We start from the raw sequence: 18,143 nt of genomic DNA on the forward strand, positions 1-18,143 counted from the left end.
AAAAAAAAAAAAAAAAACAACCTTCCTTGTTGTTCAGTAATGAAGTTTAAAATCCAAAATCAGCTAAAATTCAGCATCTTCCATGTTTCAGGGGTGTACTTGGTAGCTGTGTTGGTCTGAGACAAAAAGACATGCAAAAAACTAGAACTCTTGGTCTAATGAAAGGTATCATTTTGGAACCAAAAGTTCTAGGTTTTTGTATGTCTTCTTGTCTCAGACCAACACAGCTAGCAAGTACATCCCTGAAAGATGGAAGATGCTGAATTTTAGCCAATTTTGGATTTTAAACTTTTAAACTTCTTTTAAATGTGGAGTTAAACACAAACCATTGTCTTATCTAATATTTAGCTTAGGCTGTACCAGTTTCTAAAAAACTTGTCTAACATCTCAAACACACAGCTGGTTCTGTAAAAAATATCACCAAGAAACCCTTACTGCTGGCATATTTCCTGAACCATCATGGACAAAAACAACACACTGTTTGGAATGAAATTTATTTCTGTTCAAAACATCACTTAAATTCAAAGTAGGTTCTAATTTAAAAAATTAAGTTGAATTCAAGCAGTTTTGCACCATCTCAGAGGAGTTTCACTCTATATGTATTTTTCTGTCATGGTGTTATAACAACTCTTGCCAAGAAAAATCATTGCAAGTCTAGTAACATATTTCCATTCCCATGTAGCCTTGTGCTAAAGGACATACAAATAATTAGTGATGGCTGTAGTGACAGTGACCTCAGGTATGAGTATGACCAAAAAAATCACAAAACTATACTTTCTAAAGTATTGTGGGGGGGTTTCTCACCATCAGTTCTGCTAAGTAAGCAGTAATTTCTTTAAAAACTTTTACTTGTAGCTAGTGGCCAAACTTTTTACAATTTTTCTCCTCATTAACAAAAGAGTCTTCATCAACTGGACAAGATTATAAAGCCCCCTTATATAAGTGGAAAATACTTTCTGGCAGTTAAAAAATCTCATAAACAATGAAGAAAGTGTGCATATTATTGTGCACTTAGGGAAAACAATTTTCTGCTACTGAATATATACAATACCTTAGAAAGTTTTTGTTTTCCATCTTCATAATGAATCTCCACATAATTGGAAGATAACAAATCACTGTAAAGGAAAGGGAAAGGTTTAGATATAAAGTTTTAAACAGCAGCACAAGAAAATGTTAATATATTTACTGCCACCATTTTATCATTTCATTTGAAATTCTTGAACGACTGTTTCTGTCCTAGGGAAAGTGGGGCAGGGTGGCATTGGAGACTAACTGGTTCAGGAAAACCTGACCTTCCATAGGCAACAACCTATTTTGTCATCTGAAAGCTCATGCCTATGAAAGCTCATGTTTCTCAACCAGTTAGTCTCTAAGATGCCACCCCTGCCTTACCTTCCTTCTGGTTTCAGGCTCACACAGCTAACCACTTTCCATTTCTTTCTAGTTAAGAATATTAAAGAAAGCAAAACAGTTGTCTTCAGTAAATGGTTTGCTGTTACACTTTGAGGCAGGGAAGGCTTTAGACTTAAAAGACTAACTCAGTGGATGAATTTAAATTATATTTGTCTTACAATAGTATGATTTAATTTGCATTTTAAGGGACAAAAAATCTAAACTGGTTTATGAGATGTTTGCTTCTACTAGTTCCGTTTAAAAATATGTTTAGCTGATTATTTTTCATATAATAATATTACTGATATACCGCTATCTTTGGATAGAGTGGCGTATAAAGCTAAATAAATGTGCTAACTCTGCAACAGACACATGGGCACAAGCCTGACTTGAACTGTCAAGAGTCTAAACATTCAGAAAGCAAATCAAAGGTTACATATTAACTCTACCTGCCCTTCTTTCTACTTCTCACTTGCTGTGCTCCAGATTGCATCTAAAAACTGAAACTAATAACACGGAAAATTGTTGTCTAATACCATGACCGTGTAAAATTGTTCCCTACCGTTTCACCTCTTTGCATTTTGTTGCCAAGAAACTCCATCTCCCCCTATAAAAATCCCCATTCTGTCTGAGATGAGAAATAAAATATTGCAAAACCTGTCAGTGGCTTAGGCTGCATACACATGCCCAAGTCAACTTGACTTAACTAAGGTGACTTAAGCCATGTCCGAGCATGCATATGTACAGCACCTTTACACGATGGCAGCCATCTTGTCAGCCCTCCCCTGCACTGGCCCCAAAGGGTGTATCCAAACAAGTGTGCATGTGTGTTTCTCTGAGGACAAATAGCAGCGGAACATAGTTTTGCCATTGCTATTTGCCCCGGAGAATGACCCTGCATGCACGCTCTGGCATGTAGCAGATTACCCCAGATGGGGTAGGGGAGGCTGAAGCCAGCACCTGGGCTGGCTCCAGCAACATTATCTGGGATCCTGGGGGCCTCCCAGGGCTGTAGAGGTAGCGACCTGAGCATGTGGAGCCTGGCCGGCATCCAGAGCATGGCTCTGGCCAGCCAGGCTCTGGTTCTGGGTGGCACATGCTGCAGCCACATGCATCACCCTGTTTTCCCGCAATTTTTTTTTTTTTTTTTTTTTTTTTTAGATATTGGGAGTTCCCAGTATCTAATTTTACCTCTGTGTGGAGAACCCTTTCACTTGTGTCACATGTGTTTTGTGGTATCTCAAAAGGTTTGAGGCATCACAAAGTGCACATGTGCACTCGTCTGGACACACCCTTAGAGTTGACTTAACTAATGAGACTCAAGATAATACACCTTGGAGATTTATCATCATCTTGCACCACGTTTAAGTCAACTCCACTCCACATACGTGTGTATGCTCTGACAGTTAAGTCAACTTAAAAAAGTTAAATCAACTTAAACTGTCAGAAAGTTAGTATGCATGTATGCACCTCTACGCACGCAGCAAGGCTGCTCCAATGTGCTGTAATTACAGTGCACCGGAGCATACTCAATTAATCAAGTCTGATGGAGTGTGGTAATTACCACGCTCCCGCAGACTCTAGCATTATGTGCATCAGGTTCCCCGTGCTGGCAAATGGCAGCAGGGGCACTTTAATTAAAGCTCATTTGACGAGCTTTAGTTAAAACACCCCCACCAGCATTTTTCAGTATGGTGACACTGACACACATGATGTTCCAGGCACTTTAATTAGAGCAGATTTCAAAGCCGCTCTAATTAAAGTGCTCCCTGCCCCACCCCAACTCCCAGAGCACGTATTTAAATGTCCTTAATCTCTACATAAGAGGTGTAGTTTCAACCCCAGTCCTGATTTAGAGCTCAGGATAATCTCTGACCACTTTGGCCCAGGTACAGAGAATGTAAACATGTTTATGGCACTATGCAGGTTATATGGTTATATGCTTAGGCAAATACTTAGCTTGATATGGTCCAGAGCACTTAGCATCCTGCAGGATCAAACCCTATGCACCTAAACCATGATCTATATTGCCTATTACCTAATCAATTATTTGATTGTGTAGCATTCTTCCACCTTCTAACACTTACCCAAACCTATACCCCAATAATATCAAACAGCTCAAAACATCAAAAAAGTACTGGGACGATAGGCATTGTGAGAGTCTAAATGACATGTACTGTCCCAATGGAAAATCTTGTAGAAGGTTCACTTGGTGATATAAGGCAGGAGGCTGCTGAGGCCATGAATAAAATAAATAAATATCTTCATTCATTTTGAAGTAATGGTCTAATGAAATATATCAGAAGGCAAATTTACTACTGAAAGCTATTAACAGGTATCTCAATTTTAGACCACTTTAGACTATTAGCAATCCTTTGGACACTTTTTCTGTAGGATTATTAGTTAATAGATTAATTTACTCATGATACATCTGGCAAATATTATATACAATGGATAGTGATTCTCAATCATTCAGGGCCTGGCGTGGTGCAGGCACTAAGGTGGCATGCTCAACAGCCCCGGGGTCACAAGTTTAAGGCCATAGCAGAAGCATTCACAGTGTGGCTGTCAGATTCCAATGAATCTGTAAATTCTGCTAAATACCTTGTCACAAGAACACAAAATAGAAAAGGAAGAGTTAGAGCAGTTGTGTGCAATAGGCACAACAACAGGTAAAACTTCCCTTTGGGAAGAGTAGTAGATATACTAGAGCAGAGGCAGGCAAAATGCAGCCCATGGGCCACATCCTGCCAGCCAGGCTATTCTATCTGGCCCATGGGGCACCTGAAAAATTTACAAAATTAATACATAATAATTAAATAATTTACCTGCTCCAGGTTCCCTGTCAAAGATGACAGGGACCAGGGGCAGTAGGACCCAGGGGAAGCCGGCAGGAGTCAGGAGAAAGGCCAGCCTGGCTCAGCCCCAGCCTAACCCTCTCTACTCAAAAGTGTCTGCCTGCGGCAGCTTTGCCTACACACAGCTGTTCCAGCACCACATGGCTCCCGGCTACATCGCCTAACCGTGGGAGCAGGGGCACAAGTACCCTGGAGCAAGAAGAGGGTGCGTGTGTGTGTGTGTGTAAAATTGTGTACATAGGGTGAATCCCACAAGCACCCCCTAGTATACACATGCACCCAGACACCCCCTTGCTCTGCCATGCATGCGGACCCCCACACCCATACTCCCTCACGCAGCCCAGCCACCCTCCCCATACACATCCCCCACAAATCTCATACCCACCCACGCCCCACATATCCACACACACACACCCTCACCTCACACCTACCCTTCCACACCTATCCACCCCCCCACACACACCCTCCCCCACATACCCATACACCCACAGCCCCCCACAGTTTACAAGACTAAGACTTCATTTTATGCTATTGTGCAATCACTTCTATGAACACTACACAAACATGTAAATTAGGACAAAAAGATTTTTTGAAATCAAATTAATGAATGTTGTAGATGTTTGATTTTTAGAATATAATTTGGTATTTTTCTGGTTCTGGGTTAGCAAAACCCCTTGCGGAAAAGAGTACTTCCGGGGGCAAGGGGAGGGACTTCTGGTGGCAAAGGCTGGTGGTTAGGGAGTGGGACTTCTGGTCCCAAGATGCCAACCAGGGGGCAGGGCACCTGTCAAGGGGCAGACCTACCCATGCAGCCTTCAACAGCTTGCAAAACTCAGTAAGCAGGCCTCTGCCTGAAATAATTGTCCCCCTCTGCACTGGAGGGTAGGGTTAGGATTCAGAGAGACCTAGACAAATTGGAGGACTGAACCAAAATCTTATGACATTCAATAAGGACAAGTGCAAAGTCCTGCACTTAGGACGAAATAATCCCACGCACCAAAACAGGCTGGGGACTGACTGGCTAAGCAGCAACTCTGCAGAAAAGGACCTGGGGGTTACAGTGAACAATACGTCAACAGTGTGCTCCTGTTGCAAAGAAGGCTAACAGCATACTGGGCTGCATTGGTAGGAGTGTTGCCAGCAAATCAAGGGAAGTGATTCTTCCCCTCAATTCAGCACTGGTGAGGCCACATCTGAAGCAGTATCCAGTTTTGGGCCCCCCACTACAGAAAGGACGTGGGCAAATTGGAAAGACTCTAGCAGCGGGCAATGAAAATGGTTAGGGGTTTGAGGCACATGACTTCTGAGGACACACTGAGGGAACTGAGTTTATTTAGTTTGGAGAAGAGAACTGAGGGAGGATTTGATCAGAGTTGTCAACTACCTAAAGGGTGATTACGAAGAGAATGGAGCTACATTGTTCTCAGTGGTGGTGGATGACAAAACAAGGAGCAATGGTCTCAAGTTGCAGCAAAGGAAGTTTAGTTTTTCCTAGTATCTAACCTTTCTCACTAGGAGGGTAGTAAAGCACAGAAACAGGCTACCCAAAGAGGTTGTGGAATCTCCATCCTTGGAGGTTTTTAAGACCCAGCTAAGCAAAACCTTGGCTGAGATGATAGTTGGGGATGGTCCCTTCAGTAGGGGTTTGGACTAGATGACTTCCTGAGGTTCCTTCCAACCCTCATTTTCTATGATTCTCTTAAAAAACCATGTGCTCTTTTATTGTACCCAGATACCACTATGACAACTATTCTGTAGGTACATGAAAATAAGAAATTATAACAATCAAAGTTAATTTTATTCAGTTTTCCAAACAAAATATTCATTAGAGATATTGTTAATGTATAGATTTCAAAATAAAAATAATATTTATCCACTTTAACCTATGCCATATGGATTGTGGTAACACCTGAAGTCTTTCCAAAGAAGTTAGAAGACTATAAATGACATGGATTCTTGACTAAAATACAAAGGCCTGCTCTATGTTTATGCTGTAATCAATGTGTTAATGGTGGCATCAATGGCCAGGGTACTACACATGCACCCAATGTAAGAAGCCAGAAAATTGCAGATGAGCCATAAAAATATTCCACATATAATACAGAACATTTTTATGCCTGGTTTGTATGGTGACTAAAATTTAACTGGTGGCTAGGCAGAACCAGGGTTCTGGAACCAGTTCCTGTGTCATCCCATCCCAGGGACCAAAAATCAGCTGAATGTCAGCCCAGCCCAAGACTTGGGGCAGTCAGGGGAGCTGCCAGAGGGTTCCCCCTGTCAGGGACTTTACGCCTTACACCCAGCAGCTCAAGCCAGGGTACCAGGGATCAGAAGCTACCAGCAGGAGAAGCCCTCTGATTCCCTGTGCCCAGCACCTCATCCAGAGCTGCCAGTGTGGGGTTTTAATAATCAGCCAATTCTCAGCCCTGGCCTGAACAGTTCTGAATCCTGAACCAAACCTAGGGCTCTCCAGACCTGGAGCCATATCAGCTGAGTATCTGTCCAGACAGCCCCAGGTGAACCAGCCCCAGGGCTTTCTGGGTCAGGGTTGACAATCAGCTGACTGTCAGCTCTGACCTCTGCACTGTACTAGGGACTCAAACCAACCCCAGTGCAGTCCAGAGGCCAGACCTGAGGGCACTCCACTTTCAACTTTCCAGGATTATGATCCCAGGCTTCCCCTGTACTAGCAACTTTTAAAGGCATGATTGGGATCTGATCTCCAATCCCACAATTGTACCTCCTGCCATGTCACACAAGCATTTTTGGGATCATAGATCAGATCCCAAATTGCACCAGTAAATGAAGATGTACCAAGGGCCAAAGACTCATTGATTCTAATATGGTAAGGTATGAAGCTTCCTTAGTTTAACTTTCTAAGTGTAATTAAAATCTTACACTCAGTGAAGTGGTAAGGATGTTTATCTTGATTATTACTAAGAAAGTAAAAGTATTAGTGTTTCAACTGCTCGCAATACACAATCTATTATTATTAATCATTTATATTATCAAAGCAGCTAGGAGCCTATAATTTCCTATTAATGTCTAAATTAAATTTATTTTGATAGTAAAAATCAGAGTGTGAAATATGATATTTCAAAATATTAAATAAATATCCATGTATTCTACAGCTGTCAACAATTAGTGAAAATTAGAAAACAAGCACATTGCTTCATTTACCCTCTGCATTTTAGATGTTCAGGGAGCAATTATGATGTACTAGTTTCCAATGAAATAAAAGACATATTCATCTTTAATTATAGATGTCTTCCAAGGTTAAAAGCACAATGGAATGTATCTGCTTAGCAAATGCTGAATTAATGAAACATGATTTCCATGTAAATCTTAGATTCTTATTAGGTCTCAAAAATCTAGCCAGTTTTGAAAGATCAGATTTATGCAGTGGGGTGGTTCCAGTTTGGAGTTCTTCCCATAGGTCCAACAGAAACACCTAACTAATTTTTGTTTCTTTGTTTATGCAGAAGAATACCTGACAGTGCTCTCTCTGCAGTGACTCCTTGTCAACTGGTTCAGATGAGACTTATCTAGTTCTTATCAATCAAAAGAAAACCTTAAGTTACATAGTCTGAACTATAAGGCAGCAAATTAGGAGAAGCAAATAGAGAGGTCATTTGCTAATGGTGTGTACACGCACACATTTATATGTGGATGTATTTATTGGCATTATTTTTAAACTTTGTCACCTACATCCACATCTGTCCTATTCTCTGTTTCTATCTCTAGTGCTCCTTCCCCTAATCTGGAAGCATTAGCCTTCAAATTATTTTCAGTCTCTGTGCTCTCCAGTGATCCTGGCATCCCAACAAACTCACTGAGGGCAATTTCCCAGTCTCCCCCACTGTGTCTGTTGACTCAGATCATCACATCAACATAACATGCTGTCCTTCATCTTATATGACGTAGGCCCACTGAACTACTCCCAACTCCTTTAGTTCACTCTTTGTCCTGTTCATCTAAACACTGGAGTTCTCTCTTCCTGATATAGTAGATGTTTGGTAAGGAGCTGTAATAACTAAACTGCTTCCCCTCCAGTTGTTGGCCATCTTCTATTCTGTGGTTTCCCATTATTTCTGACTACAGCTGGTCTCTCAGCAGCAGCAGCGAGGTTAGAGTTCTGTGCTCCATGAGGACCTGTGCTGGACTACTCAGGCAGTGCTAAAATAGGGTATTCCCATATACTAGGAACAGAGGCATAACTTTGGCACCCTGAATGGCAGAAGGGGAAGAGATGGGAAGTGAGCTCATACAAACTAGTGTACCGGCTGCTGCTGCCTCAGCGTAAGTTCCCAGAACATGGTCTGCTACTTGAAGCAGCAGCAGCACAGACTTCCTGGAGGAGTGTCATTTGTCTCCTCTGAATTGGTGCCAGGGGTTTGTGCCCCACTTGCCACCACCATTCTCCCAAGACACACTACTATACCAGGAGTCAGTGCCGTATCTAGACTCCTGTCAGCCGCGGGCAACCTTTTAGTATTGGCCCCCCACTTCACCAGATAATGACTTTTTTGTTGCAAAAGTCTTTATTACATCTGTGGTACTGATGTCTTTAAATAGTTCATTCTCAGTTGATAACATTTCCAGTCCCGCATATGCTCAATATTAAAACTTTTTTTTCAATTTCAATTTTTTTTTCTTCATTTTTGGGCCCCCTTTCTGTCCAGGCCCCAAGCGGCCACCTGGTTTGCCCATGCCTGTGTCCAGATCTGCCAGGAGTGTTAAATAAAGTATAGAGATGTTCTGAACAAAGACACTGGGAAAGGAGACTGGGATGTACAGTCATTTTCAGTACTGACTGCATAGTCCTATTGCTCTATACACATGTTGGTTAGGAGGATAGACTCATTCCATTCTCAGACATAGTATTAGTAGTGCTTTTTGGTTTTCAATCCAATAATGTATTCTGGAATAAGGCATTAGTAATCAGCTTTTTCATACTTTCAAATACTTGCTGTTCCACTCTATATTCTGCCTTGTAAGCTAGCAAACAAGTTCTGCTCTGGCTGCCAAATGAAGACAGACTTTGGACAGCAAATTTGTTATGGATCTAACTTATGCCAAAGCCAGGAAAGCATCAGCAGGGTCAAATGGAGATAAAGAATCAAAGTAAAAATGACTTTTTAAGCTAAGTTTTCAAATTGTTTCAGCTACCTTATTTGAGCCACCAGATTTGCTCTACCAGAGCACATGTATTGCAACAATTTTGATTACAGGCAACACAAAGGAAGATCATATAAGTGTGAAATGATTTTGAATATTAAACTAGAGGGACTTTAAAACATTTTTCTTCATGCAGTACATGTTTTTTCAATAAATGTTTTGCAAATTTTAGATAATTCTGCTAGCAAGAGTGCTAGCATAATTTTAGAAAAGAGAAAAACAGAGATCTATTGATTTTAAGAGCTCTAATAAGGGAACAGTTCATAGCTGAAGAATGAAGTAGAGATTGTGTCCAGGAAGGATGTCTCCTCACTCTAAAAGACTTACCCTTCTTTGTTGCTATGCACAGGAAGCAAGAACTACAAATGATGCTCTGAAAGACCAGAGGGCAGTTGTAAATTTTAGAAAAGGATATAACCACTTCCCTCAGCCATCCAGCTCAGCAATGATAAAATCCATGGCACTTGTTATTTGGAAAACTGGATATCTAAGACTGCCATTTAATGGAATATCAAATTGCTAAGAATCTGAACCTTTCTATTTATTCTATTAGGTGACATTAGGGCTGTGGGAAACTTCACCAGCAGTTCCGTTTCAATGCTGTTTCGACTCATTTTAAACTCAAAACTGCAAAATCAAAATGAAACTGAGAGCTTCGAAACAGCCTTGGAATGAAACAAGGCAAGTCAAAATGTTTCAAAAATTTCAAAACATTTCGAGTTTCAAAGCTCAAGCTGCGCTTGCCTGCACGGAAACAGAAACTAAATTAAGGAGAGGGAGGGAGACAAGAGGGAAGTGGAGGAAGGAGTGGTCTCATTATTGACTGTGTAGCTGGCTGGTGACAGTCATCCTTTCCTGAGGTCCCTTCCAACCCCAGTGCTCTGGGGGAAGGGATGGAAAAACTGCATAAAAGGCAGCATTGTTTGAACTGCCCTACTTTCTGCCTTGGTGTCAGTTGAGTGAGGGCGCACTTTAACACACACAGAGTGTCACCCACCAATGTCACGAGTTTTGCCTGTCAGCAGCTAGAGGTGCAGGGCCTCAGAACCCAGACTCCCCCTCCACCGATCTCCTTGACAGTTGGGAGGCTTCGTGGCCACAGCAGGGCCTAGCAGGCCTGCAGTTTTCACCCCCTTGTGCCCCAAGACAGACACAGCCCCACAAGCACCCATGTCACAAGTTTTGCCTGTCAGCAGCCAGAGGTACAGGGCCCCAGAACCCAGAAGCCCCTGCACCCATCTCCTTGAAAGCTGGCAGGCTTTATGCCCTCAGATGGGGCTACCATTCTTGCAAGTTTCATCCAAACCAGGACAGAAATGGCAAAATTATAGGCTATTTCAAGCTTCCCCATTATAGTCTACAGGCAAAACATCAAAACAGCAAAACTGTTTTGATGAAATGGAACAGTGGTTTCAAATCAAAACGAAATTCAAAACAAAACGCTGTCAAAACACAAGTCGAAAGGGAACGGTGCCATTTCACACAGCCTTAGTAGACATCACACTTTTTTTAAGAGCAGATACAAAAAGCTCTTCAAACAAACGAAAAATCCATGTTCCTATAGACTGTGGCTATTTTCATAAACAAACTTCAGGAGCCAACTCTGAACTGGCATATAGCTTCTGCCAAGTCCGTCTTTCAGTACAATATCTTGTGATATGAGAGTGGGTAAAATACACTGGAGCCTGCACCGCCTGGGCTCTGCACTATCACCACTGCTGTGCTGGGCAGCCCAGAGCAAGTGGTGACAGAGACACAGGGCAGCCCACATGGCGCAGGCTCCAGGCAACTGCAGCGAGAACTAGCCGGTGGCAGTGAGAGGGAGGGGCCACTTCGCCCTCCACGCCAAGCAAGAGTTTCTGCCCGCCACTGCCAGTGCTGCTGCTGCTCAGCCTGGACTGCCAAGTATGTAGCAGGCATGGGGTGAGCTAGATTGGGGCTGTGTGGCACAAGTCCCCGCCAGTAATGATGGCAGCTGGAAGGAGCCACTGCAACCTGGGCTGCCTAGAAAGGCAGTCCAGCCAAGGAGCTGCCCCAGCCCCACTGTGTGCCTGGGCAGCAGGACACGCCACAGCTGGGCAGTGCAGAGTGGGCGTGGGCCATGGCTGCGCACTGCTGGCAGTGGCAGGGAGGCACCGCAGGGCACATGGGATCTGGGCTGTTGCGGGGCAGGTGCTGACTGACTCAAGGAGGCACGCATGGGGGGCTCCCATGGATACTCCACCTTACCCATAAACCTTCCCCCAGAAATCCCACAACCACACCCTCCCCCACACACAATCACACCTCTGGGGGGAGTCCCACTCACTGCTATGCAGATGCACCCCACCACACACACACACCCAGAGATACACCCCCAACCACCCTCTGCCTCCACACACCCTACAGCCACCCACAAACCCCATATCCATCCACACCCCTACAAACCCCTCATACCCACCCACATCCTTACATACCCCCCTACACACACACATCCACACAGCCACCCACAAACCCCATACCCAACCACCCACACTCACACATACTCTCCCATGGTCCCCCAAGGGTAAGACTTCATTTTGAGCTATTATGAAATAACCTCTGTATATATAGTGCAAACGCACACAAATCAGGACAAAATATATTTTTTTAAATAAAATGAAAATGTTATTGTAGATGTTTGATTTTTAGTATATAATTTGGAGGAGAGGGTTCCGGTTCCAAGATAGCAAACTCCCTTCCCAAATGAAGTACTTCTGGTGGCAAAGGAAAGGACTCCTGGTGGCAACTGTCAGGGGTTAGGGGGCAAGACTTCCAGTCCCAAGATGGCACCCAGGGTTCTAGGTGCCTGTCAAGGGGCGGGGCCACCCTTGTGGCTCTCGACAGCTCACCAAATCTCATTAAGTAGCCCTCCAGCCGAAATAACTATCCATCCCTGGTCTAAGCAGCTATCTCCAGTTCCTCTTCCTCACAAGTTTTTGTTAAAGTTTGTTATATTTCTACATGTGGAATTATCTATCTTCCACAGGTCATATTGGCACTTGCCCAAGAAGGACAGATAGATTCCAAGGGAAGTTGATAACACTGAATACTGTTAAATTAAGAATCCAAGGGCATTTAAGCACCTTGAGTAAAAGGGATGACTTTACTCCATATATAATATGCTGCACCTGATCCCCAAAGACATTCAGTCTAAAAGGCACTAGTTAGGTGCTGCAGAACTTTTAGTCTCTCAAAGGTGGAAGCATCAAGGTTCCCAAGAAATAAGTTAAACACCCAGCTCTAAAAACAGCATCTTTAGCAAAATGGGAAGGACTAAGGAGAGTGGCATCCAGGAGGGAGTCTGGGAGCTACAATTTAACCCCTTGGGCTGCCAGCTGGGGTGCAGACAAGTGACAATTTTTGCCCAATTTGGCCACAGAAAACAGTTTATAGCCATGATGAAACAAGTGCATGGCTACAGACAGCTTCAAAAATGACCAACTGAGTGAAAAAGTGGATTGCATAGATTCATAGATATTAGGGTTGGAAGGGACCTCAGCAGGTCATTGAGTCTGACCCCCTACCCTGGGCAGGAAAGAGCGCTGGGGTCAGAGGACCCCAGCCAGCTGTTTCTCCAGTCTCCTCTTAAAGACCCTCAAGGTAGGGGAGAGCACCACCTCCCTTGGAAGCCCATTCCAGATTCTGGCAACCCTGGCATGAGAGGTCACATGAAGATGTTTCAAAACACAGTATTTTTTGTAATTTCTGTCTGTGCTGCCTGCCAGCCTCAAGGTGTTTTCAGAATGGAAGGGGAGAAAGGAGCGGAGGGAGTTGGTCTGGGGACTTTTCAGCCCCTGCTGGAGGGTGAGGTGGGTGTTCCCTTCCCCTCCTCCCCCCCCATTCTGAAACTGTTAGATTCCCCTCCCTCTGGAGCCAACAGTGAACTTCTGTTTGTTCCAAGGGATCACTACAACTCAGAGCATTTCCTACAAAGTGTTCTCAATTACAACGGGGAGCTGCACTTCTGTCTGCACCCTTAGACAGCCCTGCTCTAAATGGTTACTGAGCCTGACCTCATACCTTTTCCCCGCCTCTATCCTATTCCTGCTCTTCCCTGTCCACTTCCATTTCCAAACCAAGTCTTTGGCCCAGACTCCACACCTAGCCAGTCCAGGTCTCTATGCTTCAACCCAAATCAAAATCTCCACGCTCAGCTAGTCTCAGTCTGCTCTCTCAAGCTCCTCATTAAAATCCTAGTCTTCCTCTACCCCCGACTCCCCACCTCAGTTTTACTTCCCAGGCTCTACATCTCAGTCTCCTTCCCCAGGCACTTTGTCCAAAGAATATCATTAAAAAGTTAGTTAATTCGCACCACAGATTTTAATTCTCCTGACAAAACTGGAGGCCGCAATTCTTGAAGAACACTTCACTTTAATTTTTTCATATGTTTTCAAACTGAAAAAAGATTCTTAGTTAAAGGACATGGAAGTTTTTTATTTTGCAGTGAGAAGGGCCTTAAGTCATTGCACTATAAACAGCATGGCCATGGAGGAACAGCTGACAAAACTGAAGATTAAACAGCTGCAGCAGCTGCCTCAAAACTGCAGCTTTCCTGATTCATCTAGTCCTTTGACTGCTGAATTTTTGGGAGAAAAATGTTTCTTCTCCACAGGAATTACCTTACGTTTACCCAAGCTTGATATATATGTATCAAATGTCAGGATAGTAGGAAATATTGATTTATCTATTTGACTTTTTATTGAATTTTATATGAGGGACTGTGAAGGCATCTACCTTCATTGGGATGCTTCCACTCCCAACTGATAATTGCAATTTTCTGAGACTAAGTCCTTTATACTCAAAGAGAAAAAAAATATTTGTTACTTTTGGTCTTCCAGGTCTGACTGGAGTCCCAGCATGTTCTTGACTCTGTTACTGAAAGTCAGTAATGAAAAGTGTGTTTCCTGGTATTCCAGACCAGTTTCGTTCTTTCAGACTTAATAGTTTTTACCTTTTCACTACTGTTAGAGGAGTCACATAAGCAATAGAAACAAACGTTTAATGTATTTAATTTTCTTTTTTTATCTTCATTCTATTAAGGTTTTAAGAATACATACATCTGTGTGAGCAATAAATTTGCTTAATCTTTTCACTGGGAAGACTGAACACAACACATTTTGAGAGCCTGCCAATGATTTATTTAGTTGGCAAGAGTCAGCTGATTATCTAGGCTAGAAGAATAATATCTACTTCCTTTGGCAGTGTGAAAAAGCAGCTGCCTTAAAAGTTTTGGAGGAAATAAGTACCATCAATTCTTTTCCACTAACAAACTCAGCTAGGCTCTTTAGGGCAGTTTTGCTTGGAAAAAGTATCCCAAAGCCTCACTCCATGGGAAACCTGCTCACATTTTCCTTATTCCCCCTGGAAAAAACAACAATCTAATCGTGAAACTGATATTTTTTACCACCTTTCAAAAGTCTAACCTCTCTTTGATGCTCTCTACTTTTGAAATGTGTTAGATTTAACATGATTAATTCAAAGACAGTCCAATAAATTGAGAAGCAAGAAACCTACATGATTTGTCCAGGAAAAGAGGTGGCCTTAGACATTAAGCACTCTAAATACCTTCCCTAAAAGATAACAGTCAGTCCTAGTAAATTACAGCATGAATAGCAGATATGTAGACCAGGCAGTGTGTTTTGAACAGCCTACAAAATTATATTATAACTCCTACAGTCTAGCATTGCATCTACAGTATTTATACACACACACACACACACACACACACACACACACAAATTATACCCACATACATGTCATTCACAAAATTGGTCCTGGTTCCAAAGTTTAGTGTCCAGATTTATATCAGCACAGATGTTTTTCATTTAAACAGTCGCCTTGAAAGTACTCATTAGCTTTACTGTTAGTAAGGAATACTGCTTCACATTAAGGTCATCAAGGACTCCTCACAGTGCATAAAAAACATTGTGTGCAAGTAACGTAATTAGGGACTAAAATAAGTTGTCTCATACTTAGCATTAGTTACATATAGAATTGCATTATATACATATATTAATAATATCGAACCTAACAATTGAGACCAAAACAGAAACCCATCAAAGCATTTTAAATTATGCAAGTGATCTGTTAACAGAAGAGAGATTAATTTCAAAATGTCATTACATTTCAAATAATCTCATAAATAGGATTGCTATTTTCCTCTTCTTCTATTTTAATTTATTGCTGGGCCCAGTAATTGAGAAGTAAACTTCTTTACATTGCCACATCAATCATATAAATCCTCACAAAGGCATAAAAAGACAGCTCTCTAAGCTAATTAGTCTTGATAAATCCAGGCAATATTTAGGGTCTTTTCAAAAGCCCTCTGTATGTCGAATTTCCACAAAAGTAAAGTTTGCTGAATACCTGCAACACTGGGCCCATGAACTGCACAAGGAATGAAATTCTGTTACCTAAACCGGAGAACTATGTGTACATGCACACTATGGCAATGCGTAGGGGTGCACAGCGGTGCATGTGCACGTCCTGAGAGTGCTGGTACACTCCATGACAGCCAGTGCTCCCTGCTTAGGTGACAGGCAGGGGGTAGGCGGGAGTGCCAGTGGCCCCCCTGTGAGCGCCAGCTGGGGAGTGTGGACACTGGCACTTTGGATGCCCCACTCGTGCTTCCCGGTTGGCGAGATCGGCCACAGGGGGACACCGCCCCCAGTCACTGACTGGCTGCTGGGGGGCTACATGCCACCCCTGACAGAGGAGGTACCAGTCACCCATGCACAGCAAATATTTTGAATATATATTAAATGTTTAGGAAAGTCTGTGCAACTTTAATATTAATTACAATTGTGCTATCAACATTTTGCATATAAAAATTCTAATAGTAACTTGCTGCAGAAATATTAACATATCCAATTTTCACAAGATTTAAATTTTGACATATCTTAACTTTTAAATATTTAAACTTGCAAAATTGCCATTCGTTACCATTATTTTATTTTAATTTAAACTACCTACATTTTTCAACGGGGAAAAAAGGTACACAAAGAAATAAAATAGAGGCAATCAAGTTAAAATCCTGCTGGCTTTGTAGCAGAAAAGTGTCTTTCTTCTGTGACATTTCATCTTAAGTGAAATTTACAGATTTTTAAGGCCACTAGGGAATATTGTGATCGTGTACTGTAACCATCCTACATAACACTGGTCTTCCCTGAATTAATTCCTCCTTCAGGACTAATAAGTCTGGTTGGACTAGAACACATACATAAATGTTAAACCCTTTTCAGTCCTTGTGTAAACTAACACACTGCAAATTATTTGAACTAACAGATATACACTGCTGGCCCCGGGTCTACAAAGGTTTATGCGCAATAAGGTCAATGAGACTACTCACAAAGTGTAAAGTTAGGCAAGTACAAAAATCTTTGTAAGATCAGTACCTATATCTCAATATATATGCTCTGCATCGATATACATTTGGGTTCTTTGAACCGTACATTCTCATTATCTAATTTTCTACAGATTATAATTTTATTGACCAAAATAAATTTTCCTCGCACTGATGAGAATTATGTCCAAGCCAAATTTTGTGTTCTTTGTGCTACAGACTTGTTCTAAGTCACATAATTATAATTTTAAAGAAGTGTAGCATACTCTTTCACCTTGACCAAACTCAAACTTCTCAAAACTGAGTTTCCAGCAAAGCACAAAGGAAGTTTCACTAAAAATATAAAATATTTCATAAAGTTATGACGTGAAAACAAGGTTTTTTTAATATCATTTTACAATTTTAGAGCACAGCTTTCTGAAAGAATTTGAAATTCAGTCACATCCCAATACATTTATAATATTTTTGTCAATATAATGAATGATAGTAACTCTAATGAACTTAAAAGACACGTTTTAGTCCAAACTGAATAAAAAGTAGTATGGAGTATAACGAATCAAAAGTGTCCTCATGTTAAAAGATACTATTTATAAAACAGAATAATGTGAAATAGCTCTGCCAAATGAAACCCAAGAATGCTCTGACCTTGCAGAAAGGTCTTCTACTTTTTAAAAATATGTGAAGCTCCTATACACAGACATCACTTATGAAATAACTTGTTCATGTACTCAATATAACATAGATGCATGGAAAATGCACTATGTGACAACTGACCTTTATACAGCTATTAAAATTATTTCTCTTTAGTAATCAAACTTTGTCAACAGGATTTGGCAGCAAATAATGATTAAGTAATTTTTCAGCTTTATTTCATAAATGTAATAATAGTTCATTTTAGTTTGAAAAGTATTGAGAGGTTAAGTCAAAAGTTTCAGAGGAAAACTCAAATCTTCTGCTTTTTCAGCATGTGAAGGTGAAGAATCGCTATCAACATTTTCCAGTGTTACTCAAGGACAGTGCCCTTTCTGCTGATGCCTTAAACTTTATTTCAGACCCAATAACTACTTATTGAACTATTTTCACATTCATCACCAATTTCACCATTTGCTCTGAAAAACAAAATCTCAGTGGAAAACATGAAAGACATACTTTCCATGAGTTTTTCCACTTACAGTGCAGAGAAAAACCTGAGATATACAAATGTGATCAAGTAATCAATCTCAATGAGGCAGGGATGCTAGTGCAGGCAGCTGGTGGGGCCCTGGCTGATGCCAGCTGGCTGCACTTGGACTCTGTCCACACTTACAGATAGTATTACCGAGAGTAGCAGGCAGAGAGGAGGAAAAAAAAAA

General features: G+C 41.7%; 1 protein-coding gene across 5 annotated transcripts in view; it reads right to left on the bottom strand.

The window, feature by feature from the left end:
• ADAM23 (ADAM metallopeptidase domain 23) overlaps positions 1 to 18,143 on the bottom strand; it is a 247,954-nt gene that overhangs the window by 143,008 nt on the left and 86,803 nt on the right. For all 5 annotated transcript variants that reach the window (XR_002098686.1, XM_019523466.1, XM_019523463.1 and 2 more), the window contains exon 4: positions 1,052 to 1,115. Coding sequence is in view for 4 of the 5 variants with exons in the window: in XM_019523466.1 (XP_019379011.1) it covers positions 1,052 to 1,115 (64 nt within the window). In the remaining variant the exon portion in view is untranslated. The remainder of the gene's footprint in view (positions 1 to 1,051; positions 1,116 to 18,143) is intronic.

The sequence above is a fragment of the Gavialis gangeticus genome, unplaced genomic scaffold (assembly GCF_001723915.1).
Source record: "Gavialis gangeticus isolate Ggan-Ray unplaced genomic scaffold, GavGan_comp1, whole genome shotgun sequence".
In the NCBI taxonomy this organism is placed as follows: Eukaryota; Metazoa; Chordata; order Crocodylia; family Gavialidae; genus Gavialis; species Gavialis gangeticus.